This window comes from Monodon monoceros, unplaced genomic scaffold (assembly GCF_005190385.1).
Source record: "Monodon monoceros isolate NGI ecotype Baffin Bay Population unplaced genomic scaffold, NGI_Narwhal_1 Super_Scaffold_11, whole genome shotgun sequence".
NCBI lineage: Eukaryota > Metazoa > Chordata > Mammalia > Artiodactyla > Monodontidae > Monodon > Monodon monoceros.
The window spans coordinates 72,052,875-72,069,786 of NW_021703767.1; the positions used below are offsets into that span (position 1 = coordinate 72,052,875).

Sequence of the window (16,912 nt, forward strand, 5' to 3'; positions counted from 1 at the left end):
ACAAGCAGAGAAAGCCCTCGCACAGAAACGAAGACCCAACACAGCCAAAAATAAATAAATAAATAAAATTAAAAAAAAAAAAAGAATAATCCCCTGGCAACCATATATGCCCTCTGATCTTATCAACCTGGCAACATACATATGGCAACCATATATGCCCTCTGATCTTATCAAACTATAATTTGCTTACTGTTCCTCAAATAAAACGTTCTAATTCCTATCTCTTTACCAATCCCCTGCAACATCCCCCTTTTTTCCCTCCCAGTATAATCTGGAATCCTATATAAGCTTCTATCCAAATACTACCATTTCAAGGGCCAGGCAAAGTACCATCTTGCCACTGATGGACAAAGTCCTCCCTGACTATTATACCCTACCGTAATCTAGGTTCTGATCCTCTCTAGCCTTTATCAAGCATTTGGATCTAATGTTTCCTAACACCATTAAACTAGTTTTTCATAAGCTTTTGACTTATCTTCCAATTAGACTGTAAGCTCCTTAAAGGCAGATTCCTATATTCTGTTTTCCCTATATTCCATATGCACCTACATAGTAGATGCTCTACATATCTTGGTTTTGAAAAGTAACATGGTCAATCCAAACGTGACCCAATATGCATAGTGTTCTTTACAGATTTTTCTACAACCAATCTATGGTCTTGTGTAAACATGGATTTTCTGCTACCCAATAATTTTTTTTTTAGTTTTTGGTTATCAGGACTCGTCAGCTGACTCTGTGTCCCAGCCACAGGACTGTAGTTGTTCATCCTGTGGGAATTCCACTTCAATGTCATAAACAAAATTTGGATCATCCTTCTTCTTCTGATTTTTCTCAAAAAGTTCATCCATGATGCTCTTCCTTTTGGCAAGTTCCTTGTCATCTAGTTTGTTCAGGTCTTCCTCAGGATCAATGGTTGTTTCCCGCTGAGTTTGTTCCATTGTTTCTGCCAAACTCTGCCCCCACAAGTAACCTCGTAAAAAACTGAATAACTTCTCCAGTTGCTTCAGGGATACCTGTTCCAGGTAACCCTTGTGTCGTGGATTATTCTTTAATTGTTCAGCAGCTCTGCTGCAATCTAGGAGGGAGAAACAAAACTATTATACCACATGCAACACCACAGACTATTCAGGTACCACAAGTTACTGAAACAATTACCTGTCATTATAGTCAAGTAGCTAACTGGCTTTTGGGAATGAACTATTTTACAGAACTATTTCTTTATATACAGCTTTGAGTGTGATGGGGGAAGGAGGGATATATTTTTTATTTCTGTAACTTAAAATCACTTTGAGGAGATGTTAAATACTTTCAACTGGAGAAAACATCTGAGAAGAAAAAGTAGTATTACAGCTTTAGATATTAGTACTGGTACCAAGAAAATATCAAGATTACAAATAAAAAACACATCTGGAGGGAGAGAAGGGGATTAATATTACTGAATAATGCTATCTCATTTAACCCACACTGCAGATCTCAAAGGGTGGGATTATCAATTTCCTTTTACAGATTAGGAAACGGATGCTCACCAAGATTAAGTAATTTAGCCAAGATTTCATACCTACCCTGACAGTCACGACTTGAACCTTGGTCGGTCTAACTCTGAAGGCCATGTCATTCCATTACATGAGACTCAAATCGTTCTTATAAACTGACTCAGCGAATATTTAAGATAGGAGGCAAGATAAAACATAAGATACCTGAATACTTTGAAAAGTTTCGGACAGGCATGATGCGCTGGCGACTTTTCCCCTTCATTTCATTCTCATAGATTAAGATAACAGCCGGAGGCTGGAACCTAATTCCACATTTCTTGGCAGTGCACATCATTCTCACATACACTTCACGGTAAATCAGAGGAAATCGGATGAAAATGTGTTAGTCGCGTAATGACTTCCTGCTAAAGGGGAAAAAAATTAAGTGTTGGATAAATCACATTCTCCTCTACTTTTCCTCCCCAGCAGATCTGAATCTACTCCAGTTCTGGAGATGCATAGTCAGCTCAAGCTCAGTATTTCAAGACCTACCTGGAAAGTTCAGTTTGGCCCCAGGTTATCTTTAGTCTTTAGAATCCCTGGTTCATTGAGGGGTGTAGATTTGTTCACATATGAACCTAGAAATGCAGTTCAGCTTGGATCTCTTCGTGTACTGTACTCTTAACCAAAGACTGTATATGAACCTCTGAGTCAGCCCAAGAATCAACTTACAGGATCTTTTTTGTTTACCAATTAAACAAGTATGTACAAGCACCCTCTATGTCAAGGTACTAAGAGTTTTTTAATCTTACACATTATGTCCTGAGGGGTTCACTAGACCAGACCTCTCTCCTTCGTACTTCCTCAATCATTCTACTCATTGAGTTTTTTGTAACTACTTACTTTATCACTTTTCTTTTCCTTCTCTTCTATATGCTCCATGAGGGCAGGGAACATATCCACTGTTCACCACAATATCCCCAGCACAATACCTGGACTGTAGTAGGTATTCCATTGTTTAATTCAATATGTTAATAGAAGACACAGCCTCTGTACATCCTCGAAGTGTTCACAGTTTAGAAGTCTGATCAAAAAAGGCAATAATCAGCCTCCACATATTTGAGGCAATAAAGCTTACATGGCTTTTATTTCAACTTATTTGTCTCACTACATGATGTTTTTTTCAGTTACAAGAATCATTTTATTTATTTATTATTTTTTAATCTTTATTGGAGTATAATTGTTTTACAATGTATTAGTTTCTGCTGTACCACAAAGTGAATCAGCTATATGTATACATATATCCCCATATCCCCTCCCTCTTGCGTCTCCCTCCCACCCTCCCTATCCCACCCCTCTAGGTCATCACAGTGTCGAGCTGATCTCCCTGTGCTATGCAGCAGCTTCCCACTAGCCATCCATTTTACATTTGGTAGTGTACATAGGTCAGTGCTACTCTCTCACTTCATCCCAGCTTCCCCTTCCCCCGCTGTGCCCTCAAGTCTGTTCTCTACGTCTGCGTCTTTATTCCTGCCCTGCCACTAGGTTCATCAGTACCGTTTTTTAAGATTCCATATATGTGTGTTAGCATACAGTATTTGAAACAACCATTTTTTTTTTTTTGGTGAAACAACCATTTTAAAGGTTAATACTTTCCATTCCCTCTTCCCTTCCCTGCTCTCAATGCCAAAATATACTTAATTATAGGGACTGCTTTAGATGTGACTATGATATTCTCAGAAAGATTTGCAAATGTCAAAGAACCTGGAGGTAAAGCAGCATAGGGATGATATCTTCATAAATTCAGTTCTGTTAGAGAATCACTAGGAACATGGTTACTTAATACATGTTCATTGTAGAAAACTGGGATGGGAGTGGGGAAGGGGGAGGAAGAGACATACAAAATAATCATCCCTGATTCCTTCCAATCTTTCTAGGCATAGTTTTTTGTTTGTGTTTTTTTTTTTTTTTGGTTTTTTTTTTAGCTATAGTATGTTTTTATATCATACATACTGTTTCCTACCTTTTAAATTTTTACAAAATTTTATTTTATGGAAGTATAGTTGACTTACAATGTTGTGTTAATTTCTGCTACACAGCAAAGTGATTCAGTAATAAATATAAATACATATATTCTTTTTCATATGCTTTTCCATTTGGTTTATCACAGGATACTGAATATAGTTCCCTGTGCTATACAGTAGGACCTTGTTTATCCATTCTATATATGATAGTTTACATCTGCTGATCCCAAACTCCCAATCCATCCCTCTCCTATGCCCCCTCCCCCGTGGCAACCACAAGTCCATTCTCTATGTCTGTGAGCCTGTTTCTGTTTTGTAGATAAGTTCATTTGTGTCATATTTTAGATTCCACATATAAGTGATATCATATGGTATTTGTCTTTCTCTTTCTGACTTACTTCACGTAGTATGATACTCTCTAGGTTCATCATGTAGCTGCAAATGGCATTATTTCATTCTTTTTTAAGTCCTGCCTTTTAAATTTAACAACCTATGTAATTTTGCCATTAAATGTCTTTCTAAAATGCAAATTTTTATGACTGCAAATGTTTTGTCCTATGCATATACCATACTCTATATTATTCACCCCTTCCTATTGGATGTGAGAATTTTTACTCTTAGGAAATGGATCATACTGTGTTGGCTAAAAAGTTCGTTCGTTCCATAAGCTGGCTCTAGTAGCGCTTAGTTGTCTTTAACTTCATTTGAAACAGTTTTGTTAGACTGTATTGTGACAGCTGTCATATCAGTGTACATTAAAATTGGTGAATTTTTGTGTAGCCGTTTTAATATAGAAAATAGGGGGAAAAAACAACATTTTCGGCATATTACGCTTTATTATTTCAAGAAAGGTAAAAACACAACTGAAACGCAAAAAAAGATTTGTGCATTGTATGGAGAAGGTGCTATGACTGATCGAACGTGTCAAAACTGGTTTGCCAAGTTTCGTGCTGGAGATTCCTCGCTGGATGATGCTCCACGGTCGGGTACACAAGTTGAAGTTGATAGCCATCAAATCGAGACATTAATTGAGAACAATCAACATTATACCATGTGGGAGATAGCCAACATACTCAAAATATCCAAATCAAGCATTGAAAATCATTTGCACCAGCTTGGTTATGTTCATCACTTTGATGTTTGCGTTCCACGTAAGTTAAGAGAAAAAAACCTTCTTGACCGTATTTCCGAATGCGATTCTCTACTTAAACGTAATGAAAACGTTCCGTTTTTAAAACAAATTGTGACGGGCGATGAAAAGTGGATACTGTACAATAACGTGGAACAGAAGAGATGGTGGGGCAAGCGAAATGAACCATCACCAACCACACCAAAGGCTGATCTTCATCCAAAGAAGGTGATGTTGTGTATATGGTGGGATTAGAAGGGAATCCTCTATTATGAGCTCCTTCTGCAAAACCAAACGATTAATTCCAACAAGTACTGCTCCCAATTAGACCAACTCAAAGCAGCACTCGACAAAAAGCATCCCGAATTAGTCAATAGAAAACGCATAATCTTCCATCAGGATAACGTAAGACTGCATGTTTCTTTGATGACCAGGCAAAAACTGTTACAGCTTGGCTGGGAAGTTCTGATTCATCCAATATATTCACTAGACATTGCACCTTCGGATTTCCATTTATTTCGGTCTTTACAAAATTGTCTTAATGGAAAAAATTTCAATTCTCTGGAAGATTGTAAAAGGCACCTAGAACAGCTCTTTGCTCAAAAGGATAAAAAGTTTTGGGAAGATGGAATTATTGAGTTGCCTGAAAAATGGCAGAAAGTAGTGGAACAAAATGGTGAATACGTTGTTCAATAAAGTTCTTGGTAGAAATGAAAAATGTGGGATTTCCCCTGTGGTCCAGTGGGTAAGACTCTGTGCTCCTGATGCAGGAGGCCTGGGTTTGTTTCCCGGTTGGGGAACTAGATCCTGCATGCATGCCGTAACTAGGAGTCCGCATGCAGCAACTAAGAGCACCTACGTGCCTCAATGAAGACCTGGTGCAGCCGAAATAAATAAATAAGTAAATATTTTTTTGAAGAGTGTGTCTTTTATTTTTACTTAAAAACCAAGGGAACTTTTTGGCCAACCCAATATATAAAAAACTGTGTTATCAAATTACTGTGCTCTGCCTCTGATCTGATGCCATGATCCCACTCCACCTCTTCTTTTTTTTTTTTTTAAAACAAATACTACTCCCAGTTCACCTCACTAAAATTTGTTGTTAGTAAACTTTCTAGAAGATCCTACTGAGCACAATACAAATTCCATACACTCAAGCAAATGGCTGTATTAATAAATGATATATGCAAGTGATGCTCAATAATGTAGTTTTATGACTACACTCTTTTCTTTCTTTTTAAAACTAAACTTTTTATTAAAGTAATGTTTGTATGCTGTTTAAAATGTAACATAATTCTATGAGGTTTATAACAAAAAACTGTTGTCCTCTCCCCTTCCCCTCTCCATAGGTAACGAGTTTCTTTTAAATGTTTCTTCCAAAATTTATCTTCATATTTCTTAACAGTATGCTTATACTGCTATCTTCAGTTTTAGGGTAGTATCTTCTGACATCTTTCCTCTTTAAGACATCCATCCTAGAGCCCTCCGCTCTGTTCCAATCTGCATTGGATACTCTCCAGCTCTGCTTACATATTCAATTCATGAAGACAGACGACACATTTACCCAGCACTTCTTCCTAGACATTAATACTTTTCTCCTCAAGGATCAGTGACCTGCATAATCTTGCCAAGCATCCCCACAGCACCTAAAGTGTACGGATTTTGCCATCAGGTAGACGATCCTCTCCCTATCCACGCCCCCACTAGTGCAAGACTGACTTTCTTACCCATAGAGAAGTACATAAAATGCATCTTCTGCAGGTCAACGTCTAAAATCTCCGTGAGGGGGTGTTTCCACTAACCGTAGGGCACCTAGGAGCACTCGACTTTGAGGCCAGGCGCAGCCTGGCGCTGCAGAAAGAGGCGACAGCCAGAGCTCCGCATCGTGGGGTGAATACCCCGGCAGGAGGCCCACATCGGCAAATACCTGGAAGTGGAGGTGGACGCCGGGAGCTGGGCTAGGCTGTCCCCAGGACACCGCGCGCGGCTCAGAGTCAGGCTGGGGTCCCGCGGAGCGTTCCCTAGAGCAACTGCCCTGGCACACGTCACAGCGCTTCCGCCGCTCCTCGCTCCGCCCCCGACCGGGAGTGCGAGGGGCGGGGCGACGAGGGGGCGGGACCGCGGCCTCCTTGATGCCGGAACTTTCGGGGGCCGGGGATGCGGGGAGCAGGGTAACGGCTGGACCGCTGGCGTGCGCGCATTGAGTCTTCCGTCCCGGTCTCTAACTCCGTGACAGCGCGCTCTAGGAGCGGTGTGAGGCGTGTGCAGGTTCCTCCGACCGCTGTTTGTCCCCGCGCGCTCTTCTGGGGCGCGCGTTCTTCGGCGTCCTGGCTACCCCGGCCGGGGCCGTCCGGGTGGTGGCCTGGCTACTCCTCTGGGAGGCGGCTGAACTCACCTACTCGCCAGCCATAGCCTTCAACACCACCCCCACCGACGCTGGTAAGGGGAAGGGCGGGGCTTCAGGGGTGAGGGCGGGGTTTAGGGCCGAGAGGGTAGGGAGCACTCCAGGCTCCCCAGTACTCTCCCTTCCGCGCTTAACAAAGGTAATTCTCGCGACCCTAGAGCTGTAGGGTGAGCTGCAGGAGGTTAAAAACAAAGGCCGCAAGCTTCCTGCTACTCCCCCCGCCCCGCCCCCCGTCTTCATTGCTTTGTGGCTGCTCCTAGTTCTCTGGAGAGTCGGGCTTTGTTCGTGCCCCGGTCTGAGAGGATCCCACATGCCGCGGAGCGGCTGGGCCCGTGAGCCATGGCCGCTGGGCTTGCGCGTCCGGAGCCTGTGCTCCCCAACGGGAGAAGCCACAACAGTGAGAGGCCCGCAAACCGCAAAAAAAAAAAAAAAAATTTTGTAAAGTACAGACGTGAAGCGTCTTGGGATGCTCTTGGAATGCGTGAAGCTTCTGACCACTACGGGGCCAGCAAAGTCTAAGTGCCCTATGAGGTGTGAGAACCCCAATCTATAAATACATAGTGTGTGTTGTCCTCGGGGGACGTGGAAAGGGGAGGAAGACTAGTTTCGTTTTACAAACATTTTTGATAATGGACTAGATTGGGCTAGGGTTTCTTTATGACTCAGGGCTGGGCAAGCGAGTTGATTCACTTCTTTGGGCCCGAGTCCGTGGGCAGAAGTGCTGTGCTAGGCGCTGTGGATCCAGCCCTCGTGGAGCTTGCATTGCAGTAGGGGGAGATGTATACAGTGCAGTAGTAATTACAATAAAGTGACAACGTTTGATAGGGAAAGGAAAGTCAGTACAAATGAGGTGAGTTTCTCTGTCTTTAAAACGAGGATATTAGACTAGTATCTGTCAGTCAGTGCAGTTCTGCTTTTGTGTTTACATATTAAGTTCCCAAATTTATTTGAAGAAAGGATTACTAGGCCAAAAAGAATTTTTAAACAACTGGACTTGTATCTGAAGACTTCCAGCACTGGCATTTTGTGATTAAAAAGGGGTCAATTTCCAGAGCCAGTTCAGGCCGCGATAACCAAGTAAGGTAATATTTAAGAGGAAAAATCTTGAAGGTGCATTCAGATGCAACAAATTCACTTTGAAAATGGTACCTTTGAGGACTTCCCTGGTGGTCCGGTGGTTAAGAATCCACCTTCCAATGCAGGGGACTTGGGTTGGATCCCTGGTTAGGGAACTAAGATCCCACATGCCCCGGGACAACTAATCCCCTATGCTGCAACTACTGAGCCCGCGCACCACAACTAGAGAGAAGCCCACGTGACGCAAGGCGAGTTCCTGCATGCCGCAACGAAGGTCCCATGTGCCATAACTAAGACCCGACACAGCTAAATAAATAAATATTACAAAAAAAAGAAAGAAAATGGTACCTTTGCCTTAAAAATCATAAATAATCTAGTATTTGCAATACTGTTTGTAAATTAGCTTTTCTACTGTCCCAAGATGAATGAAATTTACTATTATCTAGTGTATATCCTGATAGACTTTAAGCCTATTAATCTGACCTTTTTTCTAATTAATTTATAGGCAGATATAAACCCTTACCCCCACCTCTATTAAAGTTAAACATTGAAGAAATATCTTGATTTATGCAAGAGATATTCTGTAAGTTGCTTGGGAAAAGATGATATGTGCTTCTCCAAAGCAATTAAGGATTTCTTTAAATAGCTAGGAGAGTGGAAATGCCTTAGGCTTTAAAAGTTGGGCAGTTCTTGCTTCTAATCAGTTACTTACCTAGTTGTGTGGCCTAAACAGTAACTGTTTATAAGTCAGAGTTTCCTCCTGTGTACAAAAGGCAATAATTTTGCCTGCCTGTTTAGCTAGACTGTGAAAGTTAAAATACATGTGAAAGCCCCAAGTAGAGAATCTGTCATATAGGTATTATTTAATAAATGTTGTCTTTCATACTTTTTTCCTTCCTTCCCTAGTATATTCCAAATGTTTCCATCTCCCTGTCATGTTTTTTTTTTTTTTTTGGATCGTCTCAGGAATACATCTAATGGACTTAGCAACATACAGTAGTGTATGGTTTTTCTGTATGTTTGTTTTAATATTCTTCCCACACACTTCCAGCTTTTGAAAATGGAGTAAAATTCCATAGCAAAGTGCCTGGGCAGAGTTGGTGGTCATTAGTAGCTGAATTTTTAACTTTATGAGACTGACACTGAGTAAGAGTTTTAATGTCTGAATTCTGCATGGAGTCAGTATAGTGAGATTTCTGGTTATTCTAAGTTTATAAAGGAGCCCTTTGAACCTTTCAAAAGCCTCCAGTTTTTGTTGTTTCTTTAAACTCTTTCAACATCTCCACAAGGCATAGTGTACCATCCTCTCAGTTTTTTCTATGTGTGGATGGTAGAATATAGAAGTTGCCAGTTTGTATCTGATACTCAGTTTCAGTGAGCTAGGAGGTTTCCTGGCTCTTTGGCCATTCTGTTGTTTTTGGTGTCCTGGGATCACCTGAATAAAGTAATATAAATAGCAAACAGTTATATAGAGTGCTTGCTATATGGTTGACCCTGTTCTAAGTGCTTCTACATATATTAAATTCTCATGACAACTAGTAGAGAGAGAAACTATCTTGCCCAATGTCACACAGCTGTTAATAGACAGACTGGGGTTTGAAACTAGCCAATCTAACTCCAAAGTCAAGACTTTTAACCCCTATACTAAACTAGAAATAGATTCATGTGTTGCTCAAATTGCTTAAGTTTTAAAAGTTTTTGTTTTGTTTTTAGGTTGGTTAGATTTTCCAGGTAATTAAAGCCTATTCAAACTATTATTTTCTGATTATTTAAATATTCTTTCATTGAGTGCTTATTTTGTTTAAAAGAAATCTTTTCATGCTTATAGGCATAAGGGCCACTTGTTCTGAAATTATTTTGAGGCAAGAAGTTTTGAAAGATGGTTTCCACAGGTAAGTTGCCCATTGACATATACTTACATCAAAATAGTATTTCAATGTAATTTAAAGCAAAAAATCAATAGTTGAAAAATGGATAAACTGAAAAAAAATTACTTGCCTTCTTAAAGTTATAAGTGACAGCTACATGATTCATAGTTTGAAATAATGATTAAAATAACTGTGGAGAAGAGAAGGAGGAAACAAACATTTATTATTTACTACACATATCTATTATATATTTATATAGCCAGAAGCTGTATATACAGTATTCCGTTTAATCTTCACAGTGGTTGTAAGATAGATGATACCTTTCTTGTATTTCAGATGAGGGACTAGGGCTCAGGGAATTTAAATAATTGTGTAGAGGTTAGGGTGGTAGAGCTCTGATTCAAATTTATGACTATCATACTCCAAAGCCACATTCTCAAGGACTAAGATATTATACCACCCTAAATCACTATTTCTAATTTACAAGACTTGGTTCCAAAGACCAAACTATTTCCAAAACAGAAACTATCCTCAAAAATGAATATTTGCCAGTATTAAAGATATTTAAAAGACTGGTAAAATGTTGTGGAAACTGTTCCATAAGAAATTCCCAAACTTTAAAGCTTCTCAAGGTGGTCACTTTGAAATTATTATCAGATATTTGACTTATAAATTCTGATGCATATATTTTAAAAATCCTTTCATTTTATAAGTCACCTTAAACTAAAACAACTCACTTTCATCACTCTTAATGTTAGCCTACAAGTGAATGGCTAGGAGGTGTAGTAGAAAGAACTTGTTTTTTCTGTTTGTTTGTTTTTAATTCAGATAAATTTGGGCTCAAAATGTAGCTCTATTATTTAGTATCTGTGTGGCCTTAGTCAAGTTAAGTCATTGCTACCTTACTGATAAAGGTGGATAATGATAGTATTTCCTTATTAGGGTTGTGATGATTAGATCGGAGAATATATGGAAAGCTCCTTAATGTAGTGCTTGTCATATAGCACATACCCAGGAAATGTTAGCTATCATTATTTTTTTTTTTTTTTTTTTTTTTTTTTGCGGTACGTGGGCCTCTCCCTGTTGTGGCCTCTCCCGTTGTGGAGCACAGGCTCCGGACGCGCAGGCTCAGCGGCCATAGCTCATGGGCCCAGCCGCTCTGCGGCATGTGGGATCTTCCCGGACCGGGAAGGCGGACTCTCAACCACTGCGCCACCAGGAAAGCCCAGCTATTATTATTAATAATGAGATTGGTGATCAATCTGGGCAGTACAGTTTCAAAGAGGAGGTGTGACTATAAAGTATAAAACTGATTTTGGGAGGGAATTCACTTCTGAAAGGAGTTTTTGACAGAGTTCCAGACACATTTTAAGCAATATCAGGGTAATTATGCCAATTATATAGCTTCTCTCTTTAACATAATTGGAACGTATTTTCAAGAGGAATGGGAAATAACTGATTCCAATAAGGAAGAAAGAAGTAACTGAAGAGACTATCGTGACAACAAAAGTAGCTGTCCAACTCTAAGTACTGAGGATAAAAAGCAGGATATAAAACCAACAGTAAAAAGTGACAGAACCCATAAGAATAGCTTCAGAAACTAGAAATCTCAGAGTTATTTGAGACCTTCAGAAAATGCCAACAATCATTTTTTAAAAAGGCTTTTTTAGTTATGTTTAGAGCAGGTATAGTCTTGAGAGAGTAGATGAAGAAATATTAACATATCATAGAAAGTAGAATTTGTTAGCCCCTCTTATTTCTGTCTTCTTGGTCAAGAAGAATTAATCCCACTCTGGAAAGGGCCAAGTGGTTATTGGTAGTAGGAAACTGAAGTGCAGAAAATGTAAGGGAATTAATTACACAAAAGGGCCTTAATGAATATAAATGAGTTTAGAGTCTCCCCTCTCTGATGAATTATATCTCATTGCAGTAGGAGAACTTGCTTAAACCATTGCTGAACTTCTGTTTGTAATCTTTGGATGATCTGGAAGTTAGTTATTGTAGATTCTGGGCAAAATTCTAGGCCAGATTACTAAAACGATGGTTTGTGAACACAGAATAGAAACTGTTGGTTTCTGGGGACTTGCATGAATAAGCTTTATTACAAGCTTATTTCTTTTATAGAGTTACTGGACAGGTGGATCAGAGGAATGCTATAGCTATAGTATATCTGGTTTTCTGTAAGTCTTTTGATGAAATTTACGTGTTATATTTGAGAACAAGATGAAGAATGTGAACTGAAAGGTAACACAGGTGAATAACTTCAGAAAGGTTAACAAATACATCTGACATGTTTTGGTTAATTGGTTGAATTCATCTTGGAGGGAGGTCCTGAAGAGTCTCTGTCTTTTTAAATATATGTGTTTTTTCTGATGATAAGATGTTACATGTTCACAAATACATATATAGTATCCAGAAGAAAAGAGATAATAGATATAGTCTACTTTAGAATATATTTAGAAGAATTAAAGCAATATATATATATATAGATAGATAGATAGCTGCTCTTGATATTTTATAGAGGCATATTGTTATAGTGGCTAACAATTTGGGCTCTAGAGTATAACTATTGGAGTTTGAATCTTAGCTCTTGGCTGTGTTACTTAGTCTCTCTGTGCTTTGCTTTCCTTTCCCTCTTTCTTTTCTTGAAAGAGGTAAAATATTTTTGTTTACTCACATGTATATACACAACTTTTGGATTTAATTGATTTTTATATTCTGTGATTAGCTTTTGCATCACTAGAAATGATATTTTGGGGCAAAAATAGAATATAACAATGCCATAGAAACTATTCAGAATTCTTTCAGTGAATGCAAATTATTAGGAAAATAAACTGCTATATGTAAAATTACCTCAGACTACTTTAAAGAATAAAAGCAAAAAATATCTATAGAGATAGCTGCTCTTGATATTTAATTCTTGGAATTTCTGCTCTGTTCCTAGAGCAATGAGTTCATATAAATTTATTGATTATCTGAGAACCAGAAACTAATATCTTATATAAAGCCTGAAAAAGTTTCCCCATACTTTTTAAGTTGGAGATGATAATTTTTCTATGAAGAGAGTAACATGGGTATTTCATCCTAGTGCTTTGTTTTCTTACAGGTAAAATAGGAATTATAATAGTACTATTTCATAGTGTTTTTTTTTAATTAATTAATTTATTTTTGACTGCATTGGGTCTTCGTTGCTGCACGCGGGTTAATTTCTTTAGTTGTGGCGAGCAGGGGCTACTCTTCGTTGCCGTGTGCCGGCTTCTCATTGCAGTGGCTTCTCTTGTCGCGAAGCACAGGCCCTAGGCGCGTGGGCTTCAGTAGTTGTGGCACACGGGCTCAGTAGTTGTGGCTCGCGGGCTGTAGAGTGCAGGCTTGGTGTGGCACACAGGCTTAGTTGCTCCGCGGCATGTGGGATCTTCCCCCACCAGGGATTGAACCCGTGTCCTCTGCATTGGCAGGTGGATTCTTAACCACTGCACCACCCGGAAAGCCCTCATAGTGGTTTTTTTAAATAAACTTCATTGAGTTTGACAACTATATACACCCATGTAACCATGTAACCAGTCAAAATATAGAACATTTTCATCATCTCCAAAAATACTCATGTGCTACTTGCAGTTATTCTCCCTCACCCATACCCACACTCAGACAATCACTGATCTACTTCTGTTACTAGATAGATTTTCTGGAATTTTATATAAATGAAATCATACAGTATGTACTTTTTGATATCTGGCTTCTTTCACTCAGCATTATGTCAATGAGATTTAATGATGTTCTGTATGGTAGTAATTTGTTCTTTTTGTTGCAGAGTACTGAAATTTGTTTATTCATTCACATATCTATGGCATCAGAGTTGTTCCTAGTTTGGGGCTATGGTAAATAAAGCTATAATGAGTAGTTGTGTACAAGTCTTGGCGTGGACATGTTTTCATTAATTTTGGGTAAATATCAATAAACAGAATTGCTGGATATATGATAGATAAATGTTGAACTTTTTAAGAAACTGCCCAACTGTTTTCCAAAGTGGTTATGCTGTTTTACATTCTCATCAGTAACGTATGAGTGTTCTGTTTCATACATTGTGAAACAGAACTTGCCAGCCACATCCTTGCCAGCACTTGATATGGTCAGTCTTTTTAATTTTAGACTTTCTGGTGCATGTGTAGTGGTATCTCATTGTAATTTTAATTTGTATTTCCCTGATGAGTAATGATATTGAGCATCTTTTTGTGTGCTTATTGTCCACTAGTATATCTTCCTTTGTGAAGTGTTTTAGTCTTTTTTTTTTAATTGAAGTATAGCTGATTTGCAGTGTTGTGTTAATTTCTGCTGTACAGGAAAGTGATTCAGTTATACATACGTATACATTCTTTTTTATGTTCTTTTCCATTATGTTTATCTGAGGATATTGAATATAGTTCCCTGTGCTATATAGTAGGACCTTGTTGTTCATCTATTCTATATGTAATAGTTTGCATCTGGTAACTCCAAACTCCCAGTCCATCCCTTCCCCTTGGCAACTACAAATCCGTTCTCTATGTCTGTGAGTCTGTTTCTGTTTTGTAGGTAGGTTCATTTATGTCATATTTTAGATTCCACATATAAGTGATATCATATTGTATTTCTCTTTCTCTTTCTGACTTGTGAAGTGTCTTAGTCTTTTGTCCATTTTTAAACTGGGTTGTTTGTTATTTTATTATCAAGTTTTAAGAATTGTAATTTTTTTTTTTTTGCGGTACACGGGCCTCTCACTGTTGAGGCCTTTCCCGTTGTGGAGCACAGCCTCCGGACGCGCAGGCTCAGCGGCCATGGCTCACGGGGCCATGGCTCACGGGCCCAGCCGCTCCGCAGCATGTGGGATCTTCCCGGACCAGGGCATTAACCCGTGTCCCCTGCATCGGCAGGCGGACTCTCAACCACTGCACCACCAGGGAAGCCCCAAGAATTCTAATTTTGATGGAGTATAGTTTATCAAACTTTTTCTTTTGTGGTTCATGGTTTTTGTGTCCTGTGTAAGAAATCCTTGTCTATTCCAGGATCATGGAAATTTTCTTTTAGAAGTGTTATATGGAGTATGATCCATTTTGAATTAATTTTTTTATATACTGTTAGGTAGGGGTTGAGGTTAATTTTCCATATGGATATCCAGTTGATCCAGCATCATTTGGTGAAAGGACTATTCTTTCCTCATCAAATTACCTTGACACATTTGTTGAAAATTAATTACCTTATATGTGAGGATCTATTTGTGTACTGTATTCAAACTATGGCCCATAGGCCAAATCCTGCTCATTTTGTACACCCTTGAGCTAAAAATGAGCCTGTGCTCCGCAACGGGAGAGGCCACAACAGTGAGAGGCCCGCGTACTGCAAAAAAAAAAAAAAAAAGATAAACTGATAAAAGCTAAATAAATGGAAATACTATATTCATGCATTGGAACATTCATTAATATCAACATATCAGTTCTGTACAAATTGATCTAGAGTTTCAACAGAATCCCAACCAAAATTTTATGAAGCTTTTTTGAAGAAATCTACAAGTTGATTTCAAAAGTTATATGAAAATGCAAAGGGTCTAGAATAACCAAAACATCTTTCAAAAAAAAAGGTGAAGGACTCAGATTTCCTGACTTGAAGATGTAGCATCAAGCTACAACTATTATCAAAATAGTACATTACGGAACATACAGATCAGGGGTTGGCAAACATTTTCTGTAAAGGTCCTAACAGTAAAATTATTTAGGCTTTGTGAGTCATATAAGGCTTCTGTTGAATATTTTTCTTTGCCTTTTTTTAAAACAACCTTTAAAAGTGTAAAAATCATTTTTAGCTCAAGGGTGGTAAACAAAACAACAAAACAAAACAAAAAACAGTCCAGGTGGTGCTCTCTTGAAATTCATGAAAGTGGTCCTTCACAATACGAAGCACCAGGTTTGACGTGCCAACAGCAGGCTCTCCCAGAAGTACTAGTTTGTACCAGCGTACTGTTTTTTATTTCCAGTGTTTGGCCTGGTGGGTCTTGTTGCTCCTTGATTAGCCATGTTTAAATTTGAAAGAAGTCCCTAATTTCAGTCTCTTAGATCAGTTTCCAGGATGCAAAGTGTCAATTTTTCTCTTTCTGGAACTAAAGGAACCTGAGACCACACATGCAGGGCTGTGGGGCTGAAGCTACCTGGCAGCAGATCCCAGGCATAGCCCGAAGGACAAGAGAGAAGCTGAAGCTGTGGCTTTGGTGGAGGCGGTGTCTCCTCCTCCTATTGATTTCCAATTTAATTCCATGTGGTTAGAGACCATATTCTGCATGATTTCAGTTCTTTTAAACTTCTAGACTTATTGCCCAGCGTATAGTTTTTCTTATGCACGGAGTGTGATCTGTAAATGTTAATTAGATCAACTAAATTGAAGGTTGTCCATGCCTTCTGTATCCTTACTGATTTTCTCTCTACTTGTTCTATCCATTACGGAGAGAAGGGCGTCAAAATCTTTTTCTCTAATTGTGGATTTGTCTGTTTATCCTTGTAGTTCAACCAGTTGCTAAGAAATAAAATACATGAATACTTTGAAGCTCTGTTTTTAGGTGCATAAAGTACATTTAGGATTGTCATATTTTCTTGATGATTGACCCTTTTATTTTTGTGTAATGTCCTTCTTTATCCCTGACAATATTCCTTGTCCTTAAGTCCACTTTTTTTTTTTTTTTTTTTTTTTTTTTTGTGGTACGCGGGCCTCTCACTGCCGCGGCCTCTCCCGCCGAGGAGCACAGGCTCCGGACGCGCAGGCCCAGCGGCCACGGTTCACGGGCCCAGCCGCTCCGCGGCACGCAGGATCCTCCCAGACCGGGGCACGAACCCGCGCCCCCCGCATCGGCAGGCGGACTCTCAATCACTGTGCCACCAGGGAAGCCTCTGAAGTCCACTTTTTAAGTATTAATATAGCCA

The 16,912-nt window shown here is 39.2% G+C and overlaps 2 protein-coding genes across 7 annotated transcripts in view; one reads left to right on the forward strand and one right to left on the reverse strand.

Moving 5' to 3' along the window:
* Positions 1-6,897, reverse strand: CEP19 (centrosomal protein 19). 6 transcript variants are annotated; one of them, XM_029213783.1, is made up of 4 exons: positions 6,553-6,897; positions 2,376-2,556; positions 1,698-1,838; positions 1-1,075 (listed from the first exon to the last, which is right to left on the reverse strand). In XM_029213783.1, coding segments are annotated over exons 2-4 (504 nt in total). In that variant the 5' UTR covers positions 2,377-2,556; positions 6,553-6,897; the 3' UTR covers positions 1-713. The 6 variants fall into 6 exon arrangements, with proteins under 6 accessions (XP_029069616.1, XP_029069617.1, XP_029069619.1 ...); XM_029213784.1 differs by having other exon boundaries at positions 6,353-6,897; XM_029213786.1 differs by lacking the exon at positions 2,376-2,556 and having other exon boundaries at positions 1,698-1,897.
* Positions 6,758-16,912, forward strand: part of PIGX (phosphatidylinositol glycan anchor biosynthesis class X) — a 27,835-nt gene continuing 17,680 nt past the window's right edge. The window contains exons 1-3 of the mRNA XM_029213724.1: positions 6,758-6,796; positions 6,872-7,064; positions 9,935-9,998. Of these exons, the coding sequence (XP_029069557.1) occupies positions 6,758-6,796; positions 6,872-7,064; positions 9,935-9,998 (296 nt within the window). The remainder of the gene's footprint in view (positions 6,797-6,871; positions 7,065-9,934; positions 9,999-16,912) is intronic.